Source organism: Epinephelus lanceolatus, chromosome 6 (assembly GCF_041903045.1).
Source record: "Epinephelus lanceolatus isolate andai-2023 chromosome 6, ASM4190304v1, whole genome shotgun sequence".
NCBI lineage: Eukaryota > Metazoa > Chordata > Actinopteri > Perciformes > Serranidae > Epinephelus > Epinephelus lanceolatus.
In genome coordinates this window covers 7,116,597-7,127,427 of record NC_135739.1, presented here as the reverse complement: position 1 = coordinate 7,127,427, position 10,831 = coordinate 7,116,597, and the positions used below count along the sequence as shown (strand labels likewise).

At 41.1% G+C, this 10,831-nt stretch overlaps 1 protein-coding gene across 1 annotated transcript; it reads left to right on the top strand.

Moving 5' to 3' along the window:
* The first annotated feature begins 360 nt into the window (after positions 1 to 360).
* On the top strand, positions 361 to 9,112 carry traf3ip2l (TRAF3 interacting protein 2-like). Its single transcript, XM_033622491.2, has 10 exons — positions 361 to 580; positions 1,653 to 1,748; positions 3,817 to 4,490; positions 4,695 to 4,737; positions 4,831 to 4,895; positions 4,985 to 5,082; positions 5,183 to 5,251; positions 5,440 to 5,556; positions 5,650 to 5,724; positions 5,952 to 9,112. Exons 2-10 carry the CDS (start codon positions 1,687 to 1,689, stop codon positions 6,096 to 6,098), a joined length of 1,350 nt encoding a protein of 449 aa, XP_033478382.1. The 5' UTR covers positions 361 to 580; positions 1,653 to 1,686; the 3' UTR covers positions 6,099 to 9,112.
* Positions 9,113 to 10,831: the final 1,719 nt, after the last annotated feature.

Below are 10,831 nucleotides of genomic sequence, written 5' to 3'. Positions count from 1 at the left end.
CAGGTACAACACCAGATCTGAGCTGGGCACACTTTACTTTCTATATAAATTAAATAATTCTTAGTGTCAAGTTCATGTTTCATCATCTTATATAAATGAAAGCAGTTTGGGTTTAATCCATATATCAACAGCTCATAGCTCTTTGAGTAAACACATATTCTCTGAACAAATAAATGTTGAGCTTTTATATTCATAAATGACACAAGGAGTCAATAAAGGAACTTCACAGTGTGGGAGGTTATTGACACTGGTGCTGCCTGGTTACAGTTGACTCAGTTAACTAATCAACCATAGCCATAAAAACCGTGTGTGTGTGTGTGTGTGTTTTACAGGGTAAAAGGTGGAGTCAGTCGTTGGGGCGGTGCTCAGCGGCAAACTAAAGAACAAAGTGCTCTGGTGCGCCAATAGTTTCTCATCTGTCTTGCGGAGACGACATCAAGGACCAATATACATTTATATTCACCTAAAAATCATTACTGCTTTTTTAAAAATTACTTTTTTTTTTAAAGGTAAATATTTGTCGGCATTTTTGTCGAGGCTGACTCACCTGAAGGAGGCTCGAGACTTTGCAGCAGTGACGGTAAGTTACGTCAACTAATTACACTTCACTTACAAAACATGTTACCTGTTTATTTACTTCGACATGTAGCAAGCACTTTATTTAAGGGTTTATATGTATTTCTAATGCCTTAAACTAAACATTAGGACACACATGTTTGTCATTGGGTCATAAGAACTTAATTTTAAGAAGTTTTGAGCCTTAAACTGAACACGTGAGCTGATGTGAAAGTGTCTATGTTATGGAAATATAGCTTATACTCCAGTTTACATAGATACCAGTAAAGTTGGCCTCAAAATGTATGACTGGGGGTGTATTGTCTTCACCTGTCTGCTAAATTGCATGAAGTCAGCACGGAATAAAAGGTAGACGGAGACATATCTGGGTCAGTCACAGTGGAAAGTGCAAACATTGTGTGTACGCGACCACAGAGGCTTTTAATGAGTGTATTTACAGTTACAGGAACTATCAGGGGTGTATGATGAACACACCTGCGTTTTTATTACCCGACAGTCATGTTAAGTAGCTTTGTTTTATACTGAGTTATATTTAAAGAAGGGAAATTAATATATGTGGCTCTGAAAATAACTTTCTGTCAAAACTGGCATGTGTGAAGTGATGTAATCACTACAGGAAAGCAAGGTCACATGGTTTTAAACACTGTTTGTGGGAAGTGTGTGTATATTATTATAAGTGATGCCTTGAAAAGTCCAGTGGGGGTATGGCTGTGACTTATCTTTCATCATTACTAAGAAATCCAGACACAAATGTTTATCTTTTGGAATTTTTGTGGTTTGATTTTCCATCTGAGCCTTGTTTCTGTCTGTGAGAAGCATTTTTTTTTTTTTTTTAAATTTCCACGTGTATGTTGATATGTCTCCTGAGTATTTAACCACCAAACATTTAGAGAAAAGTCCCCTGTGTGGGAGACACTTTAAATGTTGCTCTCATGCGAATGCAAAGCAGCAGCAGCAGAAGCGTGGGCTATTAGAGCTCCACTTAACTCTATTTGTTGATATACAAAAATGAAGCTGTTGTACTTTAAGACATTTTTCGCCTGTCCAGTTTTAATTGTTTTAAATGTGTTCGACAGAATTTCAGGTGCATCTTAAACTGGACACACATGGATGTCAGCAGGAGGCCCAATGATGCTCCCCACTTCAGTGTTTGCGGCGTCAGCACCCAATAGGTGACAAGAGATAACATTGTCATGAAAAGCAGCATGCTCCCACAAGTGTTTTAATTGTTCTGTTTATATGCAAATGTTTTAATACGAATGTTTTCATCAACCAGCCGCAGTAGATCTCTCACCTTGATAAGATATAATGAAAAGACAGTAACTGTTACACACCACAGAATGCAATAAGAGTGAAACAGCGGTTCCAAGAACATTGTGTCATTATTACCCTCACTCTGTTATTTAATTTGATCTATTATTTATTTTTATTATTATCATTATAACATTTCCTCCAATGGACGACAATATATGATCCATTATTTATTCATTTATTTTGGATCAAGTCTTTTTTACATATTTTTCTTAATTTAATTTACTCAATAACTTAATTTTACATAATTTTATTTCACTGTCTCCATCATAGACCTTATAATAAAGATGTATGACTCATCTCCACGTCCTCCCAGGGGACAAAAATGAAGCCAAAATATCCCGAGTATGGCTCCTGCAGTCTTGCGCTGGTGACGTCATTTGGAGCCAAAGTCTGTGCAGTAGTAACCTCCGTGGTATCGAGTTCCCGCCCATACATCCATCAAACCAATCGCAAGCAGAGCTGTTAATCGCAGGCACACTGATTGGCTCACACAGATGTCAATCATGATGTCAACCCCCCCCCCCCCCTTCATTTTATTTATTTAGTTAGTTATTTTTAGCTTTGACAGTCTAAGCGTGAAAGGGGAGATGGCATGCAGCCAAGGGCCTCAGGCTTTAATCGAATCTCCGCTGGAAGGACGTTGTCTTTGCATATGTGACACCTGCTCTACGCGCTAAGCCACCAGGAGCCCCAAACTCTCTTTTTATAGCTTCAAATAACTAATTAAAACCAAAAATATCAGAAAAATAAACATGGGATTATAAACTCCCTGAAATGACAAGAAACACCTTTAGACACTCTTTAGTTTGGTCCATGTCCCATGGGCTAATGCTGTGATCCATTTACGTTGCTACGAGTGATGAGACTCAAGAAGATGTCGTAAAATGTCGTAACTTCCTGTTTAAATTGGCGGTACGTGTCCTCGTTTGCATTTGTACCATTTACGACCTAAACGTAAACAAAGATGGATGCCTCCAAGAAAGCAGTCGTCGCTATTGCAGTAGCGGAGCCTTTATTATTAGCAACACTGCTAGCTACTTTCACCAACACCAATGAATAAACAACACATACACGACATTCCAGGCACAACAACACATCGTAAAGCATTCCCATAAGGCATTATAATGTGTACGAGTAATTTAAATGAAGTCTCAAATTTGCTAAACAGTAAAAATAATAGTAAAGAGCAGAGCCACTTATGGTAAATATAGGGCGCAGCCATCTTTGCTTTTGTCAGTTTTCCGTTGTCCGCTGAGTTGGTACGAGACCGCTACTGGTAGAACCGCCTCAAAGAGGCGTGTCATGTTGTGTCGCTGTGTAATTTTGTGCAGCTTCCTGTCTTTCCTACCGTCTTACTAGCGGTAAGATCTATATGGAACGGGTCATAACATGAAGGGGGCGGGGTCTATGATCTGTACTGCAGCCAGCCACCAGGGGGCGATCGAGATGTTTTGGCTTCACTTTTGGGGAGCTGTCATGTCGTCTATCTTTATTATACAGTCGCAGTCCAAATTCTGAATGTACTGCAGCTGACTTGCAAACATGTCACGTTTGTAAAAAAACAAACTTCATTTTTAAGTACAGTGAATTTCTGGCACAGAGCTTTTATTTTGAAGTGCTGTTTCCTGCCGTAGAGTGAGTCACTAATGGGTAGCTACTTAACAGGAGCAGCAAAATAACTCGACAACATGGCCCACCTCAAGTATGACGCTGAATGTGTTAAACTGTGTGGACCTTAGACTAATGACTAAGGAGAAATCTGTGGCTGGTCCAGTTGGGAACCATTGATCTATACTCTTCATGTTTAGAGTTATTTAACTATGTATATTTACTTGTCCGAAAACGAGCATTAAAACAAAGACACTGAAGTACTGACTCATGGATGAAAATTCCACTCTAAAGATAAATAATGTTTCTCGCTCACAGTCACGTCAGCCAGTTGAGCAGATACTTGAACAGCCACCACAACACGCCTGAAGAGGACGATGAGACCATGAGCACAGAGGAGCGAGAAGCCAGCACACTCCACAAACCAGACTCCACCCCTAACCCTGATGGCCACCACCGCCCTCCAGAGCACGCTGTCTTCTCTGACCACTCCCTGTTCAGCACACAGAGGCTGGGCAGAGAGCAGGAACACAAACACACTCTCCCTCACCCTGGCTTGAGCTACGGACTCTACCAGCCTCCCCGCAGCTTACCTGCCGGGTACAGCCAGCCCACTCCGTTCCCCAGCCAGGCCGATGGCACATGGCTCCACCCGAGCTTCGCCAGCAGCTGGACGGGGTATCCCAACAGCCTGCCGTCCTCTCTAACCCAGAAGGACTGCTCCAGCTGTTCTGACGATAGCTGCCTCTCAGGGTACAAGTTCTTGTCCCTCCCTGGCCAGCACAGCACCAGTATGAGCACCTTAGAGCAGCCGCTGTCTCTCTGCTCCAACCTGCCTTCAGGCAACTTGTGCCACCATACATTGTCTCCGTACTCGTGTTCGCCCCAGGGAGCCGCCTGCTGCGCACAGTGCCCTGCGGATGCCTTCAACAGGGGGCCTGTGGCCAACAAACCTCCCTGGCCTCAGTACCACCCAGCGTACGGCCCGTACTGTAAGTCAGCTACTCTTTTTATTTGACTTATTGGGGGAGACAAATGCACATGTTCTAGGTAATCTGTAATCTACACCTATGCACACACACATGCTGTATGGAAGTGAGAAAACAATGACACGAGCAGTAAATCATTGTTGTGTTCATCCTGCTGCAGTATCATTAGCAGGAAGCCTTTAAGGGATTCTTTTCTTTACTCTTTAGATCCAGGCGCCTGCAGACTTCCTGGAGCTGGATACACACACATGTGAGTTTTTATTATGATCCTGCATCACAGCAGACATATTAAAGCAGCTCCACTCACATTGCATGTTCTAACTTATCTTTTAACTCCATGCAGCAGCCGCAACGTGCCAGCTAAAGAGAAGCAGCCCCCTCAGAGCACCTCGCTCTCTCTGGAGCAGAGTAAGTGTCGAGCTGACGGCCCACAGATAAGCAGATTATTTACCGAGCTGCTGCTCCTTTCATTATTTAATCATTGCTCTTGAATACAGGGAAGGTGTTTGTGACTTATGAAGCGGACAACGACAAGCACGTCAATGAGATCATCAACTTTGTTGCTCTGCTGCGACACAATGGCTTTGACACGCATGTATGTATGAAGGTTTTCCTTTTATGTTTTCTCACAGGAGCTGTTGAGTAGGTGTTTGTAAGAGAGTAAACCTTCTGACTGATGTCTTTATGTGTTTCAGATTGATATTTTTGAGCAGCAGTTCAGGAGCATAAGCAAGATAGACTTCATGGAGCGGTACCTCAGTGAGGTAAAAAAAAGAAGCCCTTTTTATATGATAATCTGGCCGACTGGGGAAGTTGTTGCATCATCTTGAGCTCTTTTTCTTCCTGCAGGAGTGAACATGTTTTATCAAGCAGTTTAATAGCACAACTATGACAGCATCTCACAGACAAGTTGAGCGTTAAACAAGCAGTGACAGTTCTGTTGTCCCCTCAGAAAGAGTACCTGATCATCATCATCATCAGTCCCAAGTACTACGAGACAGTGACGGCCTCTCCTGTCGGCCTGGAGAACGACGAGAGGACCTTCAACACTGTTTACATACACAAACAGGTTCACAGCTACTCCTCAGTCCCAACGAAGAAGTATTCACTTTATAATCTTCTTTTGTTTATAACGTTATCTTAATTTCTGTGTCCCATTTAGCTCCAGAATGAGTTCATCCAGAATGGAAGCAAGAATTTCAGGTTTATTCCCATTGTGTTCCCCGGGGCTAAAAAGGTGAGTTTTAATTTCCATAACAGGAAACAGAGCGTAAACTCAAATGCCTCTGCGAATCATGTGATTCTCTGGGCTTGTACAGTACATATGTACAATGTCACATTACATCTGTTAGGTATACACAGAGCAACTAAACACTTTGCATTTTTATCTGTGTTTGAATTGAACCCCAAAACCTTCACCGTCTGACTGGACTTTCTTCGCTCTGTGTGTTTTTACGATGACAGTGTCACGTCCCGAACTGGCTCCAAAACACGCACGTTTATGAATGGCCGCTCCATCGGGATGACATCCTGCGGCGGCTGATGAGGGTGGAGAAGTACAATCCACCTCCTATTGGGGAACTACCGACCATCGTTTCCATCCCCATATAGAGACCGTCGACCTGAAGACTCAGACTGGACTGAAATCTTTGAAAGAAACTTGCTTTTTGGAGAACTGCTGGTCATTCTTGAGGTGAACGGGGAAACACGAGCAGGATATTTTTATTTTACTTAATTGTATGTGTGATGTTAAAGGAATACTTCACCCCTCATTTGTATATCAGTTAGTCACCCTGTGTTGTGTTGAATGCGTGAAGAAAACTTTGTTTTGCTTGCATACCTCCACAGTAGGTCTGCACCCCCAGACTAAGAATTTTCTTAGTCAACCAGCAGTCGTCATTTAGGTCCATTAGTCGACTAGTCGCCTGCATGTTTACGATAATAATGTAATTATTAAATGATATATTTTGGTGGTTTGAGTTGAAGGTGTGAGAAAGAATAGTATCAGTAACATTGTTAACACTGTGCTACATTACAGAGAAATACAAAACCGTACTAATGAACCTTCATTAATATAGGCCTATATTTTATCTACAAGTGCACGTCACACACTGAGCGAGCCGCCTGTTAATGACGCTGTGGGCTAATGGGCATGTAGCTACTTCCATGTTTCAGATGATACGTCATGTTTGTAGTCGACCAGTGAAGATGAGTTTACATATCACCTTGGGTTCGTCCTTCACCTTCTCAAAATGATCCCACACTTTGGATTTCCTGCCCGACATGTTATTAACTAGCCTGTGGAATAACCGCAGGTACCAGCCCTGGAAATTAACCTGACTCCTGTCTGACTGCTGAGCGTGGACACTTCCTGTGTCTGTCCTTTCAAATTAAATTCCCACATAGTCCAGCCATATAGGTTTGGATTTATTTTGACAAGGTGCAGCTCCTGATAGTTTCACGTTTGCTTTTTTTTTTTAATTTTTATTTTTTTACTGCGAATAAGTGACCAATGAAATCTTGCCGACTAATGACCTTTCTGGTCGACCAACGTTTGGTCGACTATTAGGGGGCAGCCCTACTCCACAGTGAACGAAAAATCCAAAAACGGTGAAAAATTTTGATAGAAAGATAGATGGAAAAAACTTTATTCATCCCCGAAGAGAAATTTCATAGTCATCACAGCGACACGACACAAATACATTAAAACACAGTAAAAACACAACAGCTGCAGACACAGGAGGCTTTGGTGACTAAAAGGAGGTAATTAAATAGACGAATAAATATATGTGCGTGTCAAGTCAGTTAAATGAACCAGTTCTAGCAAAGGCAAATTAATTTTAGAATTTATTGCACTTGGCAGGAATGATCACCTGTGCCGCTCCCTCAGACAGCGAGGTTGGATCGGTCTGTAGCTCTGACTCAGGGAGCTCCTGAGCCTGGTCGGCTTGTCATGGAGGAAGTGCAGTTTTGACCGCTGTCTCTCCACCACCAGCTCCTCTAATGTGTCCAGCTTTGAGCCAATGATATTCCCAGCATGGAAGATGACACGTGCAAGAACAGACTAAACATTTGTAGCATCTTATTACAGACATTTAAAGACTTGAGCCTTCTCAGAAAATAGAGCTCATGCCCTTCTTGTAGATGGCCTCTGTGTTGGTGGATCAGTCCTGCTGGTCATTCAGATGAACTAGGAGGTACCTGTAGGTGTTGACAGATTCCATATCGCTGCCACTGATGCAGACTGGCGCAGGTGGGCTCTTTTTCTTCCTAAAGTCCACCACAGTCTCCTTGGTCTTGGCCACGTTCGGTGAAGTAATAGGAGACTGGGTTAAACAACACCAAAACGGTCTCATTTATCCAGTCGTGTGCTCAGTACTTCCCAAACAGAGAGTCCTTTCCAACAGGGAATTAAACTAAAAGTGTCATTTGTGCTTTCTTGTACCATTCAAATGGACCTGCACTTGTATAGCGTCACTGAACGCTTTTTACACTTCGAGTCACAGTCCCCCATTCACACACTGCTGGCCGCACCATTAAAGCAGTGGTAGACCAGCAGCTCCTGTGTTCAGTGAGGTGAAATTACCATTTTTGTCAATGGAGTCTGGCTTTGACGAGAGCATAGATAAGTTTCACTTTTAGTTAAGTTCCACGTCGCAAAGGCCTGACTGTTTGGAAAGTCCTGAGCATACGACTGGATAAATGTGACTCAGATTACGAGCTGCACGAGCTGTGTGAGATTGATTGACTGATTTCACTTTGTTGTCAAATTTTCTTTTTTAAATTTGTCTTCAAAAAGTAGATCTACAAATGTGATCTACTGTAAAACTTCACTTAGTTCTTAAATCACTGAACTCAACAGGCTTATGTTTGGGACAGGCCTTTAAAGCCTTTTACACCAAACTGTTGCTCAGCAAAGATGGAAAATTAGATAAATATGTCTGATTAACTTTCACTATCTGTACTCTGTAAGACAAGAATAGTACCGCTGACTCAGATGAGGATTAAGTTTGTAAATGAATGTTTCGATGTAGTTTTGCTTTTGCTAAAATTCGGCCCCATGACTCTCACCGTTTGTCTGTTTATGAATTTACCACACAGGCCTGCGAGAAAACCAAAGGTTTCTTCATGAGCTCAGTGCAACAGAGGGCAAATAACTGATATATAAATGATCATACAGGGCGTGATGTGTTCCTTTAAGGGTGCTGCGTGAACTTCTGTCCTAGGATGTGTTGCGTAAGTGTAATAAGTGCCTTTAAATTCCACGACTCACATAAAAGTGCCAGTTTGGATGTGAGATGAGACACGTTTTGCTCTCTGCATCAGGTCAGTGTGCACTGTGCTGCATGTTTCAACCTTCGATGTTTACTGGTGCTACTCCAAGTTAATTACTTTTACAGCCTGACGAGTACAATGTTTATTCTTTGAAAACATAATTTAAAAGCCAGGGTTCATAAAATGTGGACACGTATGAATGTAAGTGAGATGTTTTTCATATTTAATTGGGACTCACGTGTGCACGTGGACTGTAATTAAACAGATGACATATGATGAATGGTGTAATGACTGTTTGTGGAGCTGTCATTTATGAGAAGTAAACACCGACAGCGGTTCACGCTGCCTCAGCCGTGTTATCTTTCTTATTTCCGGGACCATTTAATGCAAACAGCGGCCCAGCTGCATGGACTTGCTGTTTTATTTTGAAGTGTAGAAAAACAGATGATGCTTTATAAAAAACTTTTGTTTTTTATGACACTTTGAAGTTGTATCAAAACTTTCCTTTTCATTCATCAGAATTATACATTTATATATTAAATTATGGACAAAATAATTAAAGTATGTTGGGTTTTTTTTTTTTAATGTACTGATAAGAAGTCGTCTTCACTGGTAAACAGGGTGCTGACTTCCTGATTGCTTAGAAGGCCACATCGTTCTGGTTAACCACAAGAGCAGCTGCGATGTCACTGGCAGATTACCTGATGTCAGTTTTTTTTCAAGTTGATTTTTACAGTGTGCTGAAACTAATTTAATCTCTGAAACCAACATAGAGCGGCAGGAAATTACATGAATCATACATTATTTGTAAAAAGAAATAACAACATGGTTGCACTGGAACCATTCTTGGTGGATTAGCTGTAAAACAAACGTCAAAAGTAATTTGTAATAATAAGACCGTAGGGCTGTAGAGTGCATTTACAGGTGTTTACAGGTGATAGTGTGTAGAAAAAACAAACTTGTCCCCATGCTGACGGTCTCCTCTGCAACGCACATAAATCAGTGTTTGTGAAGCAAATATGACAGTTAACCACAGACAAGCAGAGGCCTGGGACTGGTTTTGCCTGCAGGGCTTTGTGGGTATTTTTCTGAAATGGCGAGCTGCATTTTTCTGTTTGAGAATGACACAGGAGAACGTGGAGGTTTAGGTATGCATTGATGTGAACAACAGATCTGCCAACACGCTCGTTGTGTTGACGGTTTGTGCCACTTGTCTTGCTGCACTCAGGAGCAGTGATGGAATGTAAACTAAGTACTTGTACTCAAATACTGTACTTAAGGACAAATTCGAGGTACTTGTACATTACTTGAGTATTTCCATGTTATGCAACTTTATATTTCTACTCCACTACATCTAAGAGCAAAATTCTGTACTTTTTACTGCAGTACAGTTTTAGTTACTTTTCAGATCACAGTTTTTCATCTCCTTCCTGTCAAGTTTACTTGTAGTGGAGTATTTTCATGGTATTGTAGTTGTACTTTTACTTTTTTTAACTAGTTAAAAGTTCAATTTAAGATATCTGTGAAACAGTTTTGACGCGTTACAAATATTCTTACAGGTGGAAAAGAAATTAACTGATATCTATAATTAAATTAAATCAGTTTTGACTTGTCAAAATGTGATTTATACATGTGAAAATATCACTATTATAGATATTAACAGTTGCATCTCCAATATGTTCCACATTATCAACAAGCGTCTCATTATTAAAGTCGTAGATCTCATTCATTAGAATTGCAACTAGTCAAAATTAAATTATGGATATGTCGACTTGGGTTTATAACACGTCAAAACTGAAAGTTTTGACATCTGTAATTGATTTTGAATAGAAGTCAATGGTACAAGTTGACTAGTTGTAATTAAATTACAGATAACTTAAAGTGAACATTTTCTCTAGTACGAAATTCATTTTGTTTGTTTTTTTAAGATGATTATTTTAGGCAGTTTGCCTTGAATTGTTATTACATCTGGAGATGGACAGAAAAGCCAGGAGAGAGAGGGGGGATGACACGCAGCAAAGGGCGGCAGGCTGGAATCAAACCCGCACACTCTACCAGGTGAACCAGAG

What these genes read in the sequence shown, in the direction of transcription:
- traf3ip2l (XM_033622491.2), top strand. Translation starts at nt 1,687, where the DNA reads ATGTCAGCAGGAGGCCCAATGATGCTCCCCACTTCAGTGTTTGCGGCG. An exon ending in TGGAGCGGTACCTCAGTGAG is followed by an intron (nt 5,252 to 5,439) that starts GTAAAAAAAAGA and finishes TTGTCCCCTCAG; the next exon opens with AAAGAGTACCTGATCATCAT. An exon ending in CTGTTTACATACACAAACAG is followed by an intron (nt 5,557 to 5,649) that starts GTTCACAGCTAC and finishes TGTCCCATTTAG; the next exon opens with CTCCAGAATGAGTTCATCCA.